Raw genomic sequence first — 25,262 nt, 5'->3', positions numbered from 1 at the left:
GAAAAATGAAAGATAATGCATTTTGGGGCAGCAAGCAAAGCGAGGGAGGGAATACTCAAATAAATGGGAAGATATTGAGAGTTTGAGGAAGTGAGAGATCTGAGAGGACCAATGGACAAGGTGGTCAAAAAAACATGTGGAATGCTTTCCTCTAGTTTGTAAGGAATGGAATACAAACACGTTACAATAATGTTGCCAGGGCTCAAGAATTGCAACTGAGAAGAAATGAGATAGAACAGAGGCCACGGGTGACTTAATTGAAGTGTACAAAATTTATGAGCAGCCTAGATAGGGTAGACAGAAGAGACTTGTTTTCTCCTAATTGAGGAGTCAATTACCAGAGAACATAGATTTAAGGTGATTAGTAAAAGGATTAGTGGGGACTTGAATAAATCTTTTTTCACTCGAGGGTGTGGGTGTTCGGAATAGTATGTTCCAGGATTTCAACCCGGTAAAGGTGAATGAACAGCAGCAAATGTCTATGTCAAAAAATCTGTTTTAGAGCCAATCTTGGGCAATGACATTCCCCAGCACATTCCTGCCCTATGCTCCCATCTTTGTAGGTTGCAGATTTGAAATGTGCTGCCAGTGAAACTTTGGCACATTACAATAGTGCTTCAAACTGCTGCTGCTGTGGGGGTGGATTCTTGGTTGGTGAAGTGTCCTTCAACAGGATTGATATTCTACACCATCCAGGATCACCTCAGGTTTAAGGCAAATGAAGAGTGTTACACGATATCCCAGATTTGGGACTTGTAAGTGATGGGGAGGCTTTGGGGGAACTCAGGAGGTGCACCTCCCATCTCTGCAGAATTCAAAGAACAAAGAACAACCCAGCACGGGAAACAGGCCCTTCGGCCCAACGAGCCCGCGCCGCCGCATCGCCCTACACCTATTCTACCCTGCATGTCTACGAATGGGACCCTACTCAGTCAGATTCAGGGAAGAAATAGTGTCAATTTGGTGGAAACCGATTAGCCTAAGAGCACATCTTTGGGGTGTGGGAGGAAACCGGAGCGCCCGGAGGAAACCCATGCAACCACAGGGAGAATGCACAAACTCCCACAGACACAGGCCCAAATCCATGTATCTGCACAGCTAGCAGTGCTAGTCACTGAGCTGTTGTGGAGCCCGTCTATCGGTCCAGGATCAAGCACACACACCGACATGAAGTACTAGGCCACTCCTGGACTTCCAAGAGCAGCCCACGCACGACCCGCCGTGTGCATGCCCCTCGCTTGACACGAGGTGGACCTCCACCTGTGGAATAAAGACAAAAAATATTAATCATACAGCCTGCCCTTCCGGTGTCTCCCGAGGTTTAACCCTATTTAATAGCCCCTACCATATCCCTCCATTCTCGTTTCACTCATGTGCCTATCTAACTGCATCTTAAACGAGTCCAACGTTCCTGCCTCCACCACCCTACTCGGTAGCGCATTCCAGACCCCCACAACTCTCTGCGTAAAGAACCTTCCTCTTACCTCCAAATTATACCTCCCCCCCCCTCACCCTTAAGTGATGACCTCTTGTGTTCGTACCCAGTCTAGGGAGCAGTCTCTCACTATTAACTCTATCTATTCCCTTCAGTATCTTATATACCTCTATCATGTCCCCTCTCAATCTCCGTCTTTCCAAGGAGAATAGCCCCAGTCTCTTCAATCTCTCCTCGTAACCCAGTCCCCCCATGCCAGGCAACATCCTGGTAAACCTCCTCTGCACCCTTTCCAGAGACTCCACGTCCTTCCGGTAATAAGGTGACCAGAACTGGACGCAGTACTCCAAATGCGGTCTAACCAACGTTCTGTATAACTGAAGCATTAGACGGCAGCTTTTATACTCTAAGCCCCTTCCTATAAAGGCTAACATCCCATAAGCCTTCCTAACAACGTTCTCCACTTGTGACGCAACCTTCATGGATTTGTGAACCTGCACTCCCAGGTCCCTCTGTACGTCTATACTCCTAATCGGCCTACCTTTTATCACATAGCTCCTCTCTGCATTATTCCTTCCAAAATGCATCACCTCGCATTTGTCAGGATTAAATGCCATCTGCCACCTATCTGCCCACTGCACCAACCTATCTATATCCTGTTGTATCACCTGACAATCCAGTTCTGTACCCGCCAACCCTGCCATCTTGGTGTCATCAGCAAACTTGCTGATCACACCACCTACGCCCTCTTCTAAGTCATTTATGTAGACTACAAAGAGGAGAGGTCCCAGTACCGAGCCCTGCGGCACACCACTGGTCACTGGCCTCCAGCCTGACAAGGTACCCTCCACAACTACCCTCTGTCTCCTATTTCCCAACCAGTTCTCAATCCACCTAGCTACCTGGCCTCGTATCCCATGCGCCTTAACCTTTTCTACCAGCCTACCGTGAGGGACTTTGTCAAACGCCTTACTGAAATCCATATAGATGACATCAACGGCTCTCCCATCGTCAACCGTTTTTGTCACCTCCTCAAAGAATTCCACCAGATTCGTAAGGCAAGACCTCCCTCTAACAAAGCCATGTTGCGTATCCCTAATCAGATCGCAACGCTCCAAATGCTCATACATCCTACCCCTAAGTATTTTTTCCATTAACTTCCCTACCACCGACGTCAAACTCACCGGCCTATAATTCCCAGGGTTATCCCTACTACCTTTTTTGAACAACGGGACCACATTTGCTACCCTCCAGTCTTCTGGGACCTCACCTGTGTCCAAAGAAGAGACAAAGATGTGCGCCAGAGGCCCAGCAATTTCATCTTTCGCCTCCCTAAGCGGCCTGGGATAAATACCATCAGGCCCCGGAGCTTTATCCGTCCTTACGCTACCTAAAAGCCCTAGCACTTCCTCTCTCGTAATAACTATATCCTGCAACTGAACCTCCGCTCCCTCCAAGAGACCGCACGATTCCGAACCCCTCTCCTTCGTGAATACCGACGCAAAGTATTCATTCAGGAGCTCCCCCATTCCCTCCGACTCAATACACAACTCTCCACTCTTGTCCCTAAGAGGACCAATTTTCCCTCTAACTACTCTCTTGCCTCTAATATAGGAATAAAATGCCTTAGGATTATCCTTAATCCTACCAGCCAAAGCCATCTCATGCCCTCTCTTCGCCCTTCTAATTCCCCTTCTAATTCCCCTTTTTAGCTCCCTCCTACTTTCTCTATATTCCTCCAGCGCACACTCCGTACCCATTTGGTTTGACCTAACATACGCCTCCCTCTTCTTCCTGACCAAGTCTTCAATATCCCCCGTAATCCACGGCTCTCTAATCCTACCTTTCCCATCCTTTCGCCTAACCGGAACAAACCTCCCCTGCAACCATTTCATTTTGTCCCTAAAAGCCTCCCACTTGCCAACCGTGGACTTGCCAGCTAACAGTCCCTCCCAGTCAGTTTGCTGCAGCTCCCTCCTAATCCTGCCATAGCTCGCCTTTCCCCAGTTCAGCACACTCCCGCTTGGATGGCACTCGTCCCTTTCCATTTTTATCCTAAAGTAGACAGACTTGTGGTCACTGTTCGCCACATGTTCGCCTACCTCTACCTCACCCACCTGCCCTGGCTCGTTTCCCAACACTAAATCCAGTATAGCCCCTCCCCTAGTCGGGCAAGTTACATACTGTTCTAGCGACCCTTCCATAACACATTTCACAAACTCCTCTCCCTCCATACCCCCAGCTCTAGGCCCCCTCCAATTCACTCCGGGAAAATTAAAATCACCCACTACAACCACTCTATTCTTCCTGCACCTGTCCAAAATGCCCCTGCAAATTCCCTCCTCCACTGACTTTGGGCTGTTGGGTGGCCTATAGTACACCCCTAGCAGTGTGATCTCTCCCTTTTTATTCCTCAACTCCACCCACAGCGACTCGATCCCTATCTCTTCCATATCGCCCTCCCTCTGCACTACTGTGATGTTTTCCTTGACTAACAGTGCCACCCCTCCACCTCTCTTCAACCCTCCTCTGTCACACCTAAAACACCTGTACCCAGGAACATTCAGCTGCCAGTCCTGCCCTTCCCGTAACCACGTCTCCGTTACAGCCACCACATCCAACTGCCTCACAAACATCAAGGCCCTAAGCTCATCCGTTTTCCCTGCCACACTCCTAGCATTGAAACAGACACAGTTCAACCCACAAGTGTCCCTCGGAACCACCTTCTCCCTTATAATTTTCCTTTCCCCCGTCTCTCTCCCAGCCACCTCCCCACCCCCCCTCCCTATTAGTTTAAATCATTCCTGAACACCCCAGCTAACCTCCCTGCTAAGACACTAGTCCCCCTCCCGTTCAAATCCTCCCCACCCCTCCTGTACAATTGCCTTTTTCTCCTAAACACCTCCCAGTGATCCACATAAGTAAACCCCTCTACCCTACACCAGTCCCTCAACCATGCATTCAACTGCATGATCTCGTCATTCTTAGCCTTGCTCGTACTGGGCAGCAACCCAGACAGTGCCACCCTAGAGGTCCTGCTCTTTAGTTTGGCCCCCAACTCCCTAAATTGCCTACGGACCTCTCCCCTACTCCTCCTTCCTATATCCCCCTCCCCTACGTGTACTATGACCTCTGCCTGGGTCCCCTCCCCTTTCAAAATTCCCTCTACCCTTTCCATTATATCCTTTACCCCTGCTCCAGGAAGGCAGACCACCATCCTGGAGTCGCGCCCTTGCCCACAGAACCTCCTATCAATCCCTCGGACCCTCCCATCCCCTACCACTATCACCTTACCAGCCCCCTTCCGTCCCTCTAAGTCAGTCTCCCCTTCCTTCCTATTTTTCTGTGCCCCTGCCGACGAACCTTGGGGGGCCTCCGGGGAGGCCGGGGGACCCTGACTACTCTTCTTCTTCCTCTTTCCCCTCCTAACAGTCGTCCATCCTCCCTTCTCTTCAGCCCTTGAGACCTCCTCCTGCTCATGTTTCCCAGCCATTATCTCCTCATTCTCCCTGACTAGAAACGCATCTTCCAGCCTCCCCTCGAGTTGCCTGACCCGGGCCCTCAATCGCTGCAGTTCTAAACATTTACTGCAGATGTGCACCTTGGGGACACGTGACACCACCAGGAACTCCCACATGTGGCACCGGACGCAACTTACATTCCTCCCTATATTCCCTGCCATGTTCCAACCTCCTATAAGTGCTCAAGGCAGAAATCTGTCACTCACCTTCTCCAAGCCTGCACTCGCCTAAGCCCAGCAAGCCAAAGCCCTTCTCACTCAGTTCCCACTCACTCCGCTGCCCGCTCCCGACGCTGCCCGCTCTATGCTGCTACCCCTTTTTTATACCCCCCGCTCCCCCTTAACGACAATCCCCTGGCCTAACTTCCGGTACGGAAGTAAACTACACTCTAACAAGCCCCGAGAACCGGAAGTACAGGAAAAAAGCGGTTTTCACTTTAAATCAGTCACTCACCACAGCCACAGCCACCAGGTTCAATGCTCCGGAGAACAATGAGGTGTCTCAATTCAAGTCTCTAACATACAGTAGTCATAGTTTTCTTGCAATTACTCCCAGGAAGTTAATATCGAGGAACTTGATGATGGGTATGCCATTGAATATCAAGAAACTGATTAAACTTTTTTGCTAAAATTGCCTGTCATTTGTACAGTGCAAATTTTATTTGCAAAGTAACTAAATTTGCATGTAGTCCAAATCTTTTGGTTTTAAACTTTGAGAAATTGCAAATGGAGTGGGGTATATATCAGCCTACTTCTGATCTGGTGATGGAGGGAATATCAGTGAAGCAAATGGGTACTTGCTGCCTAATGAATGTATACAGATGTCCTGAAATTGTGATTGTATGACAATCTCAACCAAAATAGTAGTATTGTAGAAATCCAGATGCAATGAAAAGATCACGAGTGTGTGACTGTTAAGAAGCAGAACCTGTCTGCATGCAGCAAGATCTGGATGATATTCAGACCTGGGCTTACAAGTGGGCAAATAACATTACCTGGCAATTATCTGACATATGACCATCTCTCCATTATATTCAATGGCATTACAATTTCTGAATCCCCAAAAGCCTAGGAATTACTATTGACTGAACTGGACAAGCCATATGAATACTATGGCTACAAGAGGAGGCCAGAAAATGGGAATTAGTTTTTATGTAACTTGCTCACTGACTCAAGTCTGTCTACCATTTAACAGGTAAGTTGGGAGAATGATGGCATACCCTCCACTTGCCTGGAGGACTGTGGGTCCAACAACGCTCTTAAAATTACCATCCTAGACAAAGCAGCCTGCTTAATCGGCATCCCCTCCACTATCTCTGTCGAACGGTGGAATTTTGTACCCATCTTCAAAATGCACTACAGTAGCTCAGTAAATCTCTTAGCAGCAGAATAACATTCAAGTGAATTTGGTGGGGGGGAAAACAACTAGAACAAGCTGAGCCTCTGGAGTCCTCCTCCTTCGAAAGGCAGTGGAAGCAGAATTTTTTTAAGGCAGAGCTAGATAGATTTTGAATTCATAAAGGAATGAAAGGTTATTGGGGGCAGACAGGAATGTGAAGTTGAGGTTACAATCAGATCAGCCACAATCTTCTTAATGTCAGAGCAAGCTCAAAGGGCTGAGTGATGACTCTAATTCAAACATTTGTAGTAACGTTCTCAGTGTGTAGACGTTGATTCTGAAATTAAATGCTCCTGCCCACCATCTCTTCTATCTCCTTTCAATGTAACAGTATAATTGAAATTGAATGGGTTGGGTCTTAACTAGATGCATTTTTTAAAAATTACTGTTGGACACAACAAATAAGTTTATTTTTGGTTCAAGTTATCTTGTAGGTTGAATCCTCTCATTGCAATTTTTTGCTGGGAGAGGGAGTGTGGGGGAATAGAGCTGAACACTAAATTCCTCAGTTGAACATGCTCCTGTTTGCAGTACTTAATGCAAAAATTCTAACTTGAATAAGAGTATTACAAAAAAAGTCAAACTAGAGTCCTTATTGGAATAACCAAAATGAATTAAATACAATTAAATTGTCTGTTGGCGATTCCACTGACTTCTGAATATTTCCTAGGTACTCTACTTGCTTAGCCAGTTACAACAAAACTCCAATCTACAAAAGGAGTCTGCTCCTGATCAACAGGCCCAACTTCTGGAGAGGCTCAAGTTCCAAGTAAGTGTTTCCAAATAACACAAAATGTCCTTGTCTAGATAATCCAGATTTGAATAAATATTACTCTCTTCCCTCACATCTTGAGAGGCTGATGATTTATCCAAGTATTCAACACTCTACTTCCATCCTCAAAAAATATGAAGGTCAATTGGGGTGATTTTTCTAGCCTCTCCACATCTGACGCAGATTGTGCCAATCCTAAAAAAAAATAGTCGTGGGCTTAAAAACTGTACCCGACACCAAATGGTTTGCAATTATCCCAATCCCTTTGTACTGCTGCAAACCCAATGGTGCCTAGAAAGGGTGCAAGGCCAATTAGCATATTTATAATGGCATTTAAATATACTTGGCCCATTTGACACTGGATTCTCCCAGTTCCTGCAATCTTCTGACCCTCTGGCGCAAACCTGGCAAGAATCACTACTGGCATGGTGGCCATTCTTTGGGGGGCTCAGAGGCCAATGAAGCCCCCAAGTAGTTGGAGACATGGAGCACTGCCTGCCTGGCACCCTGGCAGTGCCTGTGGGGGGAATCCAGCACCCAACTCGCGCTCTGAAAATATGACTTGTGTATGGGATGATTGTGGTCTGAACTGCTTCAGACAGACTATCATTGCTCTGGTTTTCTTGCTGTTATGACACTTAGTCATGTTTTGAGAAAGTTGGGGTGCGATGTGAAGGAATGAATTGGGGGAAGAGCGAGAAACAGATGAGATGAAAGTCTCAATTTGCATATGTGAAAGAGTTGAAAAATTGTTTAAACTTTTCTAATATAACAGGATGAAGAGATTAAGGCGATGAATGAGCTATGTGAACGGAATCAGCAACTAATAGAAGAGAATGAAACCTATAAGCAGGTATGTAAATGGTATAGGCTTTAGAATCTAGAGAGAAGGGCATGGTAGCTTGTACCTTAATTGAGCAGTTGTAAAATAGTGTGCCAGCTTGAAATATTACCTCCTTTGAAATTTCCTCTTGAGTATTGGTGAATTGTTATCATAAGGTAATACTGTTTACTGTCTATACTTAGTTTTTGGTCACTTGATTACATACTATGGAGACCTGGAAAGCACATTTAAAAATTGCAACACAGCACTAAACTGAAGGAATTCATCCAAGCACTTAAAAGTATTAATTTGTGTCCAGTATTTGCCTCCTGCCTCTTTGGTTTGCAGAAAGCTAATGATTTATTCCTAATTGGTTTTAAGTTGTCTCTTTTTAAACAGTCATATTACATGCCCAGCTAGTAGCTCTCATAAATGTTACCCAGAATAATCTTTCTGCAAGCCTTTTGTGAATGCTCTTAAGTCTGTGTATTTCAGCAGAAGCAACAATAACTTGTAGCTTAATGTAGTATGTATTAAACATCTGAGATGTTTTTAAGAGGTGCAACCAAATGTTTCATTTGTGACTACATAAATTACTAGCCCATTAGCATCATCTTCCCTCTTTGCCCCTATTGCCTCCCCAGATCAATGTGCATCTCTGGGACTATACATTTCTGTCCTGATCCTGACACTGTTGAAACATGTCATTTCTAACTGATTAAAGGTAAACTATTCCTCATTGACCTGTCTTCCACTTTTGACATGGTTGACCACAGCATCTCTGCCAACACCTATCAACTCTAGTCCAGCTGGGCAAAAAGTGCTCTCATCCATTTCATTTTCATCTATTGACTCTAGCCATTGAATCAATTGCAATGGCTTCTTTTCTGACCCTTGCATTGCTGCCTCAGTTCCCAAGAGTCTTACCATTCTGTCTTTCTACCTGGTGCTAAATTATGTGACTAACCTGTTCAACATCCAGTAATGAATGAACAAAGATTTCCTCACAACTAAATATGGGGAAGGCTGCTGCTGTATTTCATGGAATGTGGATCTTGCTCACACAGCTAACATTTATTGACCTTTTTAAGGTGGTGGTGAATTGCTGCAACCTCTGATGTAGATACACCACCGACAGTGCTATTGGCGAGCTCCAGGATTTTGACTCGGTGATAGTGAAGGAATGCTGTCATTGGAGGATGGTTTGCATGGCTGCCCCCCTTGCTGTTGTGTTATGAGGTGCTGTCAAAGAAGGTGTAGCGAGCTGTTTTGGTGAATTTTGTAGATGGTGTACAATGCTGTGGTGCGATGGATAGAATGAATCTTTTAAGTCGGTGGATGGAGTGTTGATCAAACAGAATTGTTTCTTGACTGCTGGAGCTGCATTCACCCTGATAACTGGGAAATAGTCCATCACACTCCTGTTTAGTGCTTTGGTAATCAGGAGGTGAGTTCTCCCACAGACTTACGATAAGGGATTGGCTGTTTGCAACTGAGTTTGAGACAATGCTTCACTTGGAGGAATTTGAATCTTTGGAATTATTTTCCATAAAGACCTGTAGATACTTCAAGGAGTATATTCAAGGCAGAAATATGTTTTTGTCTTGGGTAGTTGAAGAATACATGTTTAAATAGCCTAAGCTAAAGAAACATATGATTTATTCGGAAAAGTATTATTATCTATAATGCATAGATTTGATAGTTGGGACATATCAGGATGAGGACAGCTGAGTGGAATGCGTGGCTTGTCACATGGATGCTACCAGTGTCTCAGGTTACCAGATGTGCAGGAACTGCTCCCAGCTGCAGAATGTGGAGCTCTGGATTTCCCAGCTTGAGCAGCGGCTGGAGACTTGAGGCTGGGAGTTGCATGGAAAGCAATCTTAGAGGTGGCCACGCCACAGCTCAAGGGACTAGGGGAAAGAAGGGAATGGGTGACTGCTAGGCAGTCTGAGAAGAACAGGCAGGTAGTGCAGGAGTCCCCTGGCATCCTGCTCATAAATCTGTTTTCCAATCTTTGAAGCTGATGAGGATGCTGGTATCTTGAGAAGCATGCAATCATGGGGGATTCCTTGCTCAGAGGAGCAGACAAGCATTTCTGCGGCCGAAAATGTGACTCCGGATGATGTGTTACTACCTGATGCCAGGGGTCTGGGTTATCACTGAACAGCTGCAGGGCATCCTGACTTTGGGGTATTGATGAGCTAGCTGTCATGGTACCTGTTGGTACCAACCATATAGGTAAACTGAAGAACGAGGTCCTGCATCAAGAATTCAGGGAGCTAGGCAGTTAATTAAAAAAATTAAGTTTGTAATGTCTGGATTACTCCCAGTACCATATGCTAGTGAGAATAGAAATAGGAAAATAGGGCAGATGAACGTGTTACTCAAGTGTTGGTGCAGGAAGAATCGTTTTAGATTCCTGGACCAGAGACTATTTCTGGGGAAGGTGAATCATGTGAAGCACCTTGGATGTTTATTGTCAAGTTAGAAGGTTCTGTGGAGCAATGGATACGAAAGGTCTAAAGATTATAGAACTAACACTGCTTCAGTAAGGCAGCAGAGCAATCCTAATTGATTGGGACCGAAAGGGAATTAGAGAAACATTCAGTAGGATTTTTTTCCCCTGCAGGCAATTGATAAGTGGTGAATGTGCATTACGGAGACCAGGAAATGATCAATTACGGCATTAGTCAAAGAGAGATGTTACAAATAAATATACTTTCGAATCCTGCAACCCATGCAACTTAATCCATCACCAGCGTCAATAAGTGTCTTCAAATTTTATCAAATCTATCCTTCCACCTGTACATATTTGAGCTTAGTAATTTGAAGTTGCAGAGAAGCCTGAGTTTAGCTATGTATTTACTCTTTGCAGAAATTGAACCTGTTCCAGTATACCACCAGTAAGCTGGGTGACAGCAATCTAATGAGCTTACCAATTGAGCCTTCAACTTCTCCCTTTGAGTATGTTCCTCCCAAGGTAAGGAGGCATTTGTTTTCTTGTTTCCTTTTTATGCATTAAACTATTGATAAGCTCTATAGTGAATGTGGGTCGTTTGAGTTGATGACAACAGGAAGTTGGATGGATTTGAAAGTTGTTTTCTGTGGAGATTGGAATGAAGCAGTCATACTACAGGAAAGAATTCGACTCAGCATTCCATGTGAAAACAGCCTTTGACAACTCTGCTTGGTGGCATCTGCACATCTATCAGTGTCTGGTGGCAGAACAGCAAGAGTAAACCAAACAACCATCACTAAGACCCACCAAACAAAAAATGATGGTTAACTGCCTACTTCAGCATCACTTTCCTACCACCTCATTCCTTGATCCCTTTTATGTACAAAAATCCTTAATTCCTTTTTGTCCAAAATCTATCTCCACCTTTCTACAGATCTCTGGAATAGAGAATTGTGAAGATTCACACCCAAATGAAAACTTTCTTCACCTCTGGTGTAAATAGTTGCTTTGTAAATAAATAACCACTATAATTTAAAAATGAATGCTAATTTTAGACTCTAACCAGAGGCGATAGCATCTACCCTATTTGGCCCCAGAATTTATGCATCTCAATGAGGAATGAGATCATTCTCATTTTTCTAAGGTCTTGGGAATATTAGGCCCATTCTACTCCATTTCTTCAGAGGACAATTTTCTCAATCCCAGGAATCATAATCACTTTTACTTTGAATCCAGAGTTTCTGAAACAAGTTTGAAGTCTGAAGAGATAAACCACTGGTAACAGTATTCAACAGTCCGCATAGCAAAACACTTTTCATTTGTAGATTGTTGGATTGAGTCCCATGTGAAGTATCAGTTAAGTAAACTCAACCCAGTGGATTATTGTCATGACATTTAATGCTGATAGTCAGACCTACTAGCCATGAGGAAAAGATTGCTGAAAGCGTAACTTTGCACCTGCTGTCATCAAGTGGCAACAAAATCTGAAGTGTTTGAATTATGTATAACTGCTAAGGAATCACTAAATTGGAAAGACATTCTCAAAGCATTTACAATCACTCACATGCTACTTGATCTTTACAATGTTTGAAATGAGCTCTCCATTACAACCACATCTAACCCCAAGTTAGCAGCAACTGCAGTGTCATTCCATAATCATTGAGGGAACGTATAGTTGGCATAAGACATGAAGGTCACCAATGAATTGTCAAAATCGTACAACTTATTTGTATGGTATCCAGGAATTGACCATTTAATAGAACATTAAATGGGTGTCCACCATGTCAAGCAACCACAATTTCAAATCCCTCATTCTCAAGATATATCAGTTGTCTCTCAGAATAACGGATTTTGCAGATTTACACACTTGAGTTCCTGCTCGTCATTGAATACAGCCAGTTCTCAGTTGTGAAAATAGTTTAACTTCAAAGAAGTAACCGTCCAAAAGCTTGACTGTTTTTCACCTAGTTTGGAATTGTTCAAATGGGGGAAAGTGACAATGAACCCCCAAGAGTTCCAGTAACTTACAAACTATATAGGTTTCACTTGTACCAAAATTGCATCTGTTGAACAAAAACAAATGGAGAAACCAAGAGATTTATTTTTTCCTCGCAAAAAGTGATCTGTACAACCACAGCTAAGAGCAAGTCATGGAAGCAAGAGCTGTATCACTTTATCGGAAGTACAGAAGTGACTCCCTCAAGCTCCAATTACGGTCATCTTTTCATTTCCTTTGCACATGCTTCTGTCTGAGCTACTCTGCAGAGCTAATGATCAACATTTATGCAAGCATGATTTAAGAACAGAAGAATGAGTAAAAATGCAGAACAAAACAAAATTCAGGGCTAGCACTAGAGCCAGGAAATAAAGTGGTTGTAAAATGTGGTAGTTGTATTAGAAAGCAAACAATCCATTAAGACATCCAGCCATTTGAGCTTTGCAGGTGGTACAGTGGTTAGCGCTACTACTTTACAGTACCAAGGACCAGGGTTCAATTCCAGCTTTGAGGCACTGCCTGTGTGGAGTTCGCACATTTTTCCCATGTCTGCATGAGTTTCCTCTGGGTGCTCCAGTTAACTCCTGTCCAAAGATGTGTGGGTTAGGTTGATAATGCAAAATTGCCCCTTAGTGTGAGGGAACTAGCAGGGTAAATAAGAAGTTACAGGGATAAGGCCTGGATGGGATTGTTGTTGGGTGCAGGGTCGAATGGCCTCATTTCTGCACTGTAGGGATTCTATGACTGCTAAGTATGGATTCACAGATTATCACATGAATGTGCCATTCTTAAGTGCTGAAAACACATGCGTGAGCATTGATTCTATAGATGTGGACTTCTCCATGTGAAGAACATGAGTTAATGAGACTTCATCTGATTGCAGTCAATATCTGATGTGACTGTTTCAAAGTGAGCACTTCTCAGTTGGTGTACATGATTAGAGTGGCTCTGCGGTTAGTGCTGCTGCCTCACAGTGCCAGGGACCAAGGTTTGATTTCTGGCCTTGGATGACTTGTCTGTGAAGTTTGCACGTTCTCCCCATCAGTGTGGGTTTCCTCCAGGTACTCGAATGTTCTCCCATACTGCAAAGATGTAGAGGTTAAGTGGATTGGCCATGCTGAATTACCTCTTGGTGTCCAATGATTAAATGCATAGTTATGAGGATAGGACCTGGGTAAGAGTTGGTGCAGACTTGATGGTTCAAAAGGTCTCCTTCTGCATTGTAGGTATTCTATGATTCTATGCTTCAATATATTGTTCAATGAATATAGAACTTAGAATATGTAATGTTACTAGTGAAGGTGCATGTTCAAAAGTGTAAACAAATTTGTAATTTGAAAACAAACCGTTTGAAACCTGCTATGTCACTTATTTACTAAATAGGGGAGGAATGAAATGTTTTGGAAAGTGTAACAAACGAAGATCAGTTAGCTGAATGGCTGGTTTATGATGCAGCATGATGCCAACAGCACGAGTTCAATCTCTGCACCAGTTGAGGCTATGCATGAAGAACTGCCTTCTCAACCTTGCCTGCTTAAATCACCACGACTCAGCTCTGCTGCTCTTCCCCCCCCCCCCCCCCCCCCCGCCCCAAAACAAAGGGACGAGCAGCCTATGGTCATCTGGGACTATGGTGACTTTACCATTACTGCATGCAAATGTAGCAAATTAGGAACAGGAGTAGGCCACTTGGCCACAGGATTTGAAGTATTTCCATGCATCTGCTGCTCTTGCTTCCCCAGAATTCACAGCCTTGTATATTGAGCTTTCCCTGGTCATAATAGGTTTTATTAACGCACCTGTATTTTGTAGCCAAAGAACAGGAGGAAGACTACTGCAAGGCCAAATATGATGACACCACGGATGAGTCTGGAAGAGCTATTGTCTGACTCTGACTCTGATGCTGAAAGTGAGGATGACGATTGGATCCCCGCTAAAATGAAAGAAAATAAGAGAACCAATTCAGGGGTATGTCTTGTGCATTTAAATTTTGATTTCCAATGTACTGTTTACATGTCTGGGAATTCTGGTTCAATGGTCTAGCAAATACTATGTTCATATATATCATGTTCTTTAGTTATTGTCTTCCCTTAAATCAACAAAGGAAAAGATCTGTCATAGGATGATGGCAGCTCATTGTTGGAGAAAATCATGTATTCCCATTTCTGATTCTGTACAAATTTGTACAGGGTGCACTCTACCTAGTTTTAACAAAAGATGTTGTGAAAAAAGTCAAAAACAAATTAAAATTGTGGGAGTCTGAAGTAGCAAGAATATTGTGGCTGTATTAGTTCATCCCCAACCTGGGTTTACTTCATTGCTAACTGATGAACTGCCTGATTAATGTACTGGACAGTGAGGGTAAGTAGGAGTAGGGTGCATATTTGGTTCCTACATTGGTCTTGGTGCTAATCAGGCCCACCCTCAAATTGAACCAGACCACTAGATAGTTGAAATCAAGCCTAACACAAATCAATGTGTTTGATTTCAGTAGAAGTAAAAATGAATACACAATGGGTTGCTGACTCTATCAATCACCCATTTGCTTGATCCAGCTCTCTATAGCAAAGTTATCTGACCATTTCAGGTGAATTTCTGTTGCGTTTTTTTTCTACAGTGTTGCTGCAAAGGTCGCTGTGCCAACAAACAGTGCAGATGCAGGAAGAATAAATTAGATTGTGGAGAGCACTGCAAATGCGTTGCCAATCATTGTCACAATCGTGCTAATATGGTGAGAAATTTAATCTTGGTCTTTGGTTTTTTTTCTAAATTTATATTCTCTCTTTCGTGCTGATGTTTGTGAAGACTTACTGATTGACATCCTTTTTTAATCCTACCAGAGGGATTGCTTTCAAATCAAATGATACTCTTCTTATTTTGAGAACTTCTGACACAGTCACCTTTTTAATTTTGGAACCTCATTCTGATTTGTGCCTTGACTAACCTGAATATCTCTTGAATTGTTTGTCGTCATCCATTTCATAAAGCCAAGTGAAAGTAGAGGTGACTTGCACCCACTCCCTGGGTACAGATTCAAAGAATAAATACTTTAAGAGCTACAAATTCCAGTCATAGAATCCCTACAGTGCAGGAAGTTGCCGTTCTGCCCATCTTGTCTGCACTGACAACAATCCCACCCAGACCCTATCCCCGTAACCCCATTTATCCCCTGCAAATCAGCCTACTCATCAAGATTCTGCCTTTTGAACAATAACTTTTTTGATTTGGCAGACATCACTTGGTATGCAATTCCTTATGATGTATCTGTGAAATATACAAAACACTATTCAAATATGTGCTTTGTCATTGCATCAGTGAGCTCACGTTCACACCCCTTTCAGCAACAACTGAACTGCAGAAATTAGTAGATCAGTAGTTGATAAATATTAATATGGTCTCTGCTCCCTTTGCAGCTTACACGTCACTACAATTATGTTCAATAAAAATGCCTTTTGGTAGGAAAGGCACACAATTGTAGTGAGAATATAGAAGGTATAGTTGCTTGTCACAAAGATCAATATAAACATTCAAACTACTTGGAGTGTTAAGACAGGAGACTAAACTGAATGTAGTAATAGAACATGCATTTCATCAGTTTATAGAATTAATCCAATTACTATTCAAAAAGTCCAAATTGGTCAAATAACTTTCATTGCTTTCTAATTTTTCTTTTTCCTTCATCCCCACCAACATATATTTAGCTTCAAGATGATGTATTAACTGAAAATGGATCAGATGGGTCATTTAAACTTGATGATCCCACTGAATCTGTGTCTTGCTTCTTTGAGCCTGTCAGCATCACTTCTACTGATAAGGTAAAATATTTCTTAATTCAAAGAAATGTATTAGTTGCATGTTGACAAAAATATATCTGCCCTTTTTAAGTTTTGTATTTTTGTGCCTATTATAACATCACACTCTTGAGTTGGACGTAGAAAGGTTGATGCAGACTAAACTATAACCAATGTGGAGTATTTGAAATCTCAGAGCACTGTACACCATGATCTCTGCAATTTCAGTGATTAGTTTGGTGAAATACATTATTAGTGTCAACTCGGCTCTTTTGTGACTACATTTCATGCCTGAATATCATATGATGCTAAGGTAACGTTCCAAAGAAATATTCCACTTATGTGCTGTCCTCCAGGTAAAAGCTTAAACTAAAGACCTTATTTGCCTACTCTAATTATTCTTAAATTGACATTAAAAATTGCATGGAATAATATGATCACACTTAACTTTCTGGCTAATATCCCGATCTTGGCCAACATTAGCACTAGAAAGGGTCTCTTTGGATTCTTGTGTATATACATAATTGCTGTTGCATTTGCTTATGTTACTATACGTAACTAATTGTGACAAGCACATTGACAAAATGTGGTTTGCAGATGCAACTTGTGTGATTATCAGAAAGTGGAAAATGCCATGTTTCATGTGCATCATAAAAGCTGGAATAAGAATGAGTTTTACAACAACTTTAAATTAAAGTTCGAAGGCTGCTTATAAAGCACAACTTGACACCGAGCCACAGTGTAATGAGTGCACCTTGGTTAAAGAAAGGAGTTTTAAGGAATATTGTAAGTTAGAAAGAGGCAGAGGTTTAGCAACAGAATTCTAGAGCTTGGGGTCTAAGGTGTTGAAGGCAGTGGAGTGATGGAAGTCGGAAAAGCTCAAGGACAGAATTAAAGAATGCATTTACCAAAGTTGTGGGAACTTTGAGCTTCTACAAGAATGGACAGGCCATGGAGGGATTTGGAGGAGGGTGGATGCTGGGGAGGGGTGGGGTGGGGGGAGAGGAGGAATGCAGATTTCAAAATGGAGCTGTTCTTGAACTGGACAGATGGTATTGTTAGTTGACATGCACTGGGATGACATAGTCATGAGACTTGGTATGAATAAGGTGGGCTGCAGAGTTTTTTTTTGAATGAACTCGAGCTTGCTAGGGGTAGAATGTGAGTCATAGAAGTTTACAGCATAGAAACAGGCCCTTCAGCCTAACTTGTCCATGCCGCCCTTTTGTTTTTAAAACCCTAAGCTAATCCCAATTGCCTGCATTTGGCCCATATCCCTTTTTACCCTTATCCATGCAACTATTTAAATGCTTTTAAAAGACAAAATTGTACCTGCCTCTATTACTACCTCTGGTAGCTTATTCTAGACACTCACCACCCTCTGGGTGGAACAATTGCCCCTCTGGACCTCTTTGTTTCTTTCCTCTGTCACCTTAAACCTATGCCGTCTAGTTTTAGATTCCCCTACGTTTGGGAAAAGATATTGACTATCTCGCTGATCTGTGCCCCTCATTATTTTATAGACCTCTAAGATCACCCCTCAGCCTCCTATACTCCAGAGGAAAAAGTCCTAGTCTATCCAGCCTCTCCTTAGAACTCAAACCACCAAATCCTGGTAGTATCCTAGTAAATCCTTTCTGCACTCTTTCTAGTTTAATAGTATCCTTTCTATAATAGGGTGATCAGAACTGTACACAATATTCCAATGACTTGTACAACTTCAAGACGTCCTAACTCCTGTATTCAATGTTCTGACTGCTGAAACCAAGCATGCCGAATGCTGCCTTCACCACTCTGTCCACCTGTGACTCCACTTTCAAGGAGCTATGAACATGTACCCCTAGATCTTTGTTCTGTAACTTCCCAATACCTTGCCATTAACTGAGTAAATCTTGCCCTGGGTCAATCTACTAAAATGCATCATCTTGCATTTATCTAAATGAAACTCCATCTGCCATTCGTCAGACCACTGGCCCAATTAATCAAGGTGCTGTTGCAATCTGAGAACTTCCTTCACTGTCCAATATACCACCAATCTTGGTATCATCTGCAAACTTACTAACCATGCCTCCTATATTCTCGTCCAAATCATTAATATAAATGACACATGACAGTGGACCTAGCACTGATCCCTGAGGCACACTGCTGGTCACAGGATTCCTTCCAGTTTGAAGAACAACTCTCTACAACCAACCTATGGTTTCTGTTAAGCCAATTTTGTATCCATTTAGCTACCTCACACTAGACCCTGAGAAATTTTAACTTGCGCAATAAATAACCTACCATGCAGTACCTTATCAAAGGCCTTGCTAAAGTCCATGTAGACAACATCAACTGCACTGCCCTCATCTACCTTTTTTGGTTACCCCTTCAAAAAAACTCAATCAAATTTGTGAGATATGATTTTCCACTCACAAAGCCATGCTGATTGTCCCTAATCAGTCCTTGCCTCTCTAAATACCTGTAGATCCTGTTTCTCAAATTACCTTCCAACAAAATACCCACCACAGATGTGAGGCTGACTGGTCTGTAGTTCCCAGGCTTTTCCCTGCTGTCCTTTTTTAAACAAAGGCACAACATTTGCCACACTCCAATCTTCGGACAACTCACCTGTAACTATCAATGATTCAATGTCTTGGTTAGGGGACTCGCAATTTCCTCCTTAGCCTCCCACAATGTCTTGAGATACACTTCTTCAGGTCCTGGGAATTTATCTACCATGACGCACTTTAAGACTTCCAGCACCTTCTCTGTAATATGAACACTCGTCAAGACATCACTGCTTATTTCCTCAAGTTTCCTAACATCCATGCTTTTCTCAGTAGTAAATACTGATGAGAAATATTCATTTAGGATCTCACCTATCTCTTGTGGATCTGCACACATGACCTTGTTGATCCTTAAGAGGCCCTACTCTCTCCCTTGTTACTCTTTTGCCCTTCATGTATTTGTAGAAGCTCTTTGTTTTGGCAAATAAGGTAAAAGGAGAATCCAATCTCATGTCCCCATTTTTGGTCTCCTGATTTCTCTCTCAACTCTACTCCTACACCCTCTGTACTCTTCAAGGGGTTCACTAGATCCCAACTGCCTGTGCATGTCATGTGCCTCTTTCTTCTTGACCAGGGCCTCAATATCCCAAATCTTCCAGGGTTCCATACTTCTACCAGCCTTGCCCTTCACTCTAAAAGAAATGTGTTTACCCTGAACCCTGGTTAACACACTTTTGAAAGCCCACTGACCAGACATCCTTTTGCCTTCCCACAGACTTCCCCAGCTAACTTTTCAAAGTTCCTGCCTGATGCCATTAAAATTGGCCCTGCTCCAATTTAGAATTTTAATTTTTGGGTCAGACCTATCATTCTCCATAGCTATTCTTAAAACTAATAGAATTATGGTTACTGATCCCTCACTAACACTTCTGTCACCTGCCCTTCCTTATTTCCCAAGAGGAGGTCAAGTTTAGCCCCCTCTCAAGTCAGGCCACCTGAATGAGAAATTCCTCCCAAATACACAACAAGAGTGACCAGAAATAGATGAATTGAGAGGAACAAAGGCCTGGATGAGGTATCAATAGCAGATATGTTGAGGAAGGGAAAGATTTGGGCAATGTTGCAAGATGGAAATAGGTGGTCTTAGTGATAGCACATATATAGATTTATTTCTAGATCATATGATGCCAAGATGCAATTTGGATCAGCCTCGAGACAATTGAGGTAGAGGATGGAGTCAGTAGCTAGAGTTTAGACTATTTGTGGTTGGTGGATAGAAAGGTTACCATAAATGCTGGAATATTAGGCTGCATTTCCTGATACTATAACTGAAGGCTACTTTCATGTATGTCTAGTTGGAATGTCTGACATCACTGCCAGTGGGTCAACGATGCTGCGGTTCCAATTCTGCCTGAAAATAACACTTTGTCCATCTTTCTGAATTGGTTGGAAGCAAGAGTTCTGGGGCAGAGAAGGAGAGTGGTTCATAGGCACACAACAAAAACACCAGTGGTGGGAGACAAATGCCAGCAGACAAATGGTTGTTGGTTCCTGATTCTGCTCAATATTCTTGGGTTAATGCTTTGTTTTAATATAAATATAGAAAAGTTGGATGTAATAGGGTAGAGAATTTATGAATCAAACTTGTTCTTCAGGTTCTGACTGACATCACTGACCTTGGACAAAAAAAGCTGAAGTTACTTCGTAAACCATTGGAGACTGAAGATTTGAACAATACAATCATTAAAAAAAAGAAGAAAACCCTGTTAAACTGTAACACCAGTTTCTTTACTGGATACCCTTCAATCCCTGAAGATCTGGAATGAGTGCCTCCTTTTTTTTTGTAAATACTTAAAATGCATCTTTGATTTATTTGTCTGACTCGATCATTCCAGGGAGCATATTGCTGTACAGTGACTTCAACTTTCTTGTGGGTGACTACCATGATTTGTTCCTGTCCCTATTTTCTACTGTCTGACTTTTCTTCTTCCATCTTGGTTGTTTTTGTGTGTGTATGTCTATTTAATAAGGTAGGCCTAGAAATTGCATCTAATGTGAAAAGCCACAAAATTGACCAAGAAGTGAAAAATGTCACGTTTTCTACAATATTTCTTAACCAAGGTATGTTAAACAATTGTTCAAAGGTTTTACTCTGATCACTTGCTAACTAGGGAGGAAAGAGGAGAGTTTTACTATTATTTTGAACTTGACCTTTTCCATTTTGGAAAAGACATTGTTAGCATTTTGATTTCTTGGCTCAAAGCACCATTCTAAGTATTGAATCTGTCTTAATACAGTTTGATTTAATTGTAGTAAGGAAAAATGTATAGGTAATTTTGTCTTTCTAGCCCCGCAATCTGAATAAATTCTTCTATGGATGGACACGTTCAAAAGTTTGTAGTCTAGCAATTTCTAATATAATTGTTTCTTGCCCAAACCTAATGGAATATTAGTTATCACAGCTGAAGTAGAAAATTAAGAGAAATGTGCAGATAAGCCATTGGCATCTGTCAAAAGGATCTTTCAAATGGAGACTTGCAGTGTTTGGGAATTAACTGTTTGAGATTTGCATTATTCCTTTAATTTTCTGATTAATGGCAATCTAACTCAGCTCTAATATTTTAGGACAATTAAGCCATAAATATTTTAATTTTGTAGTAACAGGAAAGTGAAGTTAACACCATGATGCCATAATTGTCTTTAGTCAGGAATTGACTTTTACAAATATTTTAAATGTAAGGTTTGTGATCAGTGCAGAGCCAAGTTGGCAAAGTTGTTGACTCTGCAAAAGAAAGGCAAGCACCACTGGAAATTTATTTGGCAAGCATGGTGAAATGTATGTGGTTGGTAGTAGCCAGTACACTTGGACTTAGATTGTTCTACCCATGTTTGCCATACATTTTTTAAAAGAAATTATTTCCACATATGATTTTAATCTTCAAACTGAAATTACTGTTTCCAGCACTGTTTTTAATCTCATGGCTGTAGTTTATAAATAAAGAGAAGTGATTTGCAAGAGTATTTGCACATGTTTTTTTAATGAGAATTCTTCCTCATTTATCTTGAGGGAGATCCCTTACTTTAAAACTGACTCCTAGTTCTAGTCGCTCACAAAGGAAAACATCCTTTCAATATCTACCCTGTCAAGCTGATTCTGAATCTGACGTTTCAATCAAATCATCTCATTCTAAATTCTAATGGATATAGGTCAAGCTTGTCCATATAACTTTGCTGTTCCATTTATCTAATGTACTTCTATCCTTTTAAAAATAGAAACCAAAACTGTATGCTGCACTAGATAGTCTTACCTAGCCCCGTACAACTAGCAAATATTCTATTCCCCTTGCAATAAAGAATAACATTTCATTTGCCTTCCTAATCATCTGTTAGACCTATGTAGGTATAACAGGATATAGAGATCTTTCTCAACTGCCAGGTTCTGCTCTCTCTCTCTCTCTTTAAATAATATGCTGTTCTTCTATTCTTGATGCCAAAAGTGGTCAAGTTCAGATTTTTGCCCACTTGCTGAACCTATCTGTCTTTGCAGAATTTGATCTCTCGTCAAGTCAGTTTTTCTTACCAAATGGTTGTCATTAGCAAATTTAACAACCATGCATTTGGTCTTAGCGCTGTTTTGATATAAATTGTAAATAGTTTAAGACTCCAGCACTTCACTCATTATATCTTGACATCTTATCAGATGCCCTTTAGAAATCTATACACACATCCACAGGTTCCCCTTCAGCCCTGTTGCTTCCCCCAAATATCTTTAATAAATTAGTCAAACATGATTTTAATTTTCCTTTCACCAAAATCATGTTGTTTGACTGGCATTGGAATTTTCTAAGTGGCTTACTTAACTTTAATAGATTCCAGCAACATCCCCATTTTCCAACAATAGGACCTTTTGGGAATTTGGTGAATTTTAAAAATTAAAACTAATACATCTACTTCCTCAGCAGCTAGTTGTTTTAATGACTCTAGGATGGAGTCCATCAGGACCTGGGGATATGTCAGCTTTTAGTTCCAATAATTTTCTTGATACTCTTTGATAATTGTTTGAGTTCCTCCCCTTTCACCCTGATTTACAATTTTGAGATATTTTATCCTCTACAATGAAGGCTGATACAAAGTATGTTTGTTTCATCTGCCATTTCCTTATTTTTCATTTATTAATCCTTCTCAAGCTACAATTAATTCTACCTTCATACTAAGTACTTATAGTTAGTGCACTTATAAACAACTCCAAGTGAATGTTCTCATCTTTTACCCAAATGAATTCTACATTTTGATCTTTAGAACTAAGGTATTGACTCTATTGTTCCACTGTCATCCTTAATTCACAGAGCTACCCCTCCACCTTTTCCTAGCTTCCTATGCATCCAAAATGTCATGTGGCTTTTGCTTATTCAAGTCCCAGTCTTTGTTATCCTGCAGCCATGTCATTTTATGCTTTGTCTCAACACATCTGCTCTGGAGTCACAGATTAAACTGGATTGGATAACTCCTCCAGATGCTGATGACTGTCCCTGAATCCTCTTTGCCTGCTCTTCTATGTGATGCTGGCTGCTTCTGTGTCCTCTTTTCATCATCTCTCCAGTAGGGATGTGGCAATTAGGCCTGGCCTCCTTGTGGACAAGGGAAGATATTGGCAAGGTTCTGATTGCTACCAGTGTTCTCGAATGAAAGTCCACATGGACCATGCATCTATGGTTGTGCAACTTTAAACTTTGCTGTCTGGATTTGTTGAATGAGTGCTACAAAACTGTCTTTAAGAATAAACCTTCACAAAAATCAGGAGAGAATTTGTGAAAGGTAAGTGATTATGAAGTCATCTCCTGAGGGAAGTACTCGAGCATGTGGCTCTGGTTTAGATGCAGTAATTACTTAAACTTCTAATGGCCCTTTTTTTTTGCATTATTCTCAACACCTGCAAAATGAAATGGGAAGTAGGGTGAAACAGCATATTATATAACCATCAAATGACCTGTGAGCTTGAGGGTGAGATTTGTCAGATTCTCTGTTTATAGTATCACTCCTGCTGTAATCTGAGACATCCTCCATTTGCAAAGGCTACTGTTAACAATATCCAATGTGACCTGAAACAAAGATTTGTCTTTTTCTTGCATGCATAATATACAAATTTAAAGAACAGGATGTACAAAGAACAAAGAAAATTACAGCACAGAAACAGACTCTTCAGCCCTCCGAAGCCTGCAGCGACCATGCTGCCTGACTTAACTAAAACCCCCTACGCTTCTGGGGACTATATTTCTCTATTCCTATCTCCATGCATGTATTGTCAAGTCACCTCTTACAGTATCCGCTTCCACTACCTCCCCTGGCAATGAGTCCCAGGCACCCACCACTCTGTGTAAATAAAAAAAACTGCCTCATACATCTTTTAAAACTTGCCCTTGCATCTTAAACCTATGTCCCCTACTAATTGACTCTTTTATTCTGGGGAAAAAGCTTCTGACTATTCACTCAGTCCATGCCTCTCATAATCTTGTAGACTTCTATTAAGTAGCCCATATCCATGGCTCACTTTAATTGACTTAAACAAGATGCCTATTAACTGCCTTGCAGCATTTTCAACCTCTTGGTGTGATCTCCACACAAACGCTCTAACAAACCAACTACTGCAGACTGTCTATTGCATCTTATATTTTTATTCATAGCCAATATGGTGATTTTTTGATTACTGTGCCATACTAATACATTTTTCAGTCAGCAATTTATGAAAAAGTCTTGTTTCATAGTTTTATAGTCATACAGCACTGAAACTGGCCCTTTGGCCCACTGGGTTGATGCTGACCATCAAAATCAATCTACACTAATCCCATTTCATAGCCTCTACTATGCAGAAGGAGGCCATCCACTGTCTGACAGATTATCCCACCCAGGTTCTCTCCCTATAACTCCCACACATCTGCCATGGTAAATCTATCTAACCTACATGTCTTGGGACACGAAGGGGCAATTTAGCTTTGCACATCTTTGGACTGAGAGGAAACTGGAACACCCAGAAGTAGCCTACAGGGAGACTGAAACTCTGGAGTTTGCACAATGAATGGGAGGTGATCTCATTGAAAGGTAAGGCAGCACAGCTGTTAGCACTGCTGCCTGAAAGCACCAGGGACCTGAGTTCACTCTGTGATGTTTGCATGATATTCCCATATCTGTGCAGGTTTCATCTTGGTGCTCTAGTTTTGTCCCATAGTGCAAATATGGCAATGCTGAATTGTTTTTTAGTGTCTAGTGGTTTTAGCTGGGTATATGGGGTATGGGCTGTTGGAGGGTCTGTGTAGATATGATTGGACGAATGGCCTCCTTCTGCACTGGTGGAATTCTATGAAACTTGAGTTCTCACTGCCATGAGCGTAGACGTATATAGGACGTTTCTCCTTCCTGATGACAGCGAGAGCCACAATCTCAGAACGCGCGGTAGATTTTTTTTTCCTATGGCTCCACCCCTCACACCACGACCCCGCCCTTCAATAGACGCCCCCAGTGGCTCCGCCCCTCAGACACGCCCCAATGGCCCCTCCGTGACCACGCCCACCCACTTTTTTA

At 42.0% G+C, this 25,262-nt stretch overlaps 1 protein-coding gene across 1 annotated transcript in view; it reads left to right on the top strand.

Annotated features, from left to right (window-relative positions):
• kif4 (kinesin family member 4) overlaps positions 1–21,688 on the top strand; it is a 73,726-nt gene extending 52,038 nt beyond the window's left edge. Inside the window, exons 25-31 of the mRNA XM_080187513.1 lie at positions 7,025–7,123; positions 7,902–7,979; positions 10,828–10,932; positions 14,219–14,374; positions 15,024–15,137; positions 16,108–16,221; positions 20,342–21,688. Of these exons, the coding sequence (XP_080043639.1) occupies positions 7,025–7,123; positions 7,902–7,979; positions 10,828–10,932; positions 14,219–14,374; positions 15,024–15,137; positions 16,108–16,221; positions 20,342–20,512 (837 nt within the window). The 3' untranslated portion in view covers positions 20,513–21,688. The remainder of the gene's footprint in view (positions 1–7,024; positions 7,124–7,901; positions 7,980–10,827; positions 10,933–14,218; positions 14,375–15,023; positions 15,138–16,107; positions 16,222–20,341) is intronic.
• The last annotated feature ends 3,574 nt before the right edge of the window (positions 21,689–25,262 follow it).

This window comes from Carcharhinus amblyrhynchos, chromosome 4 (genome assembly GCF_965287045.1).
Source record: "Carcharhinus amblyrhynchos chromosome 4, sCarAmb.v2.hapA, whole genome shotgun sequence".
NCBI classification, from domain to species: domain Eukaryota; kingdom Metazoa; phylum Chordata; class Chondrichthyes; order Carcharhiniformes; family Carcharhinidae; genus Carcharhinus; species Carcharhinus amblyrhynchos.
This window is presented reverse-complemented; position numbering and strand designations above follow the sequence as displayed.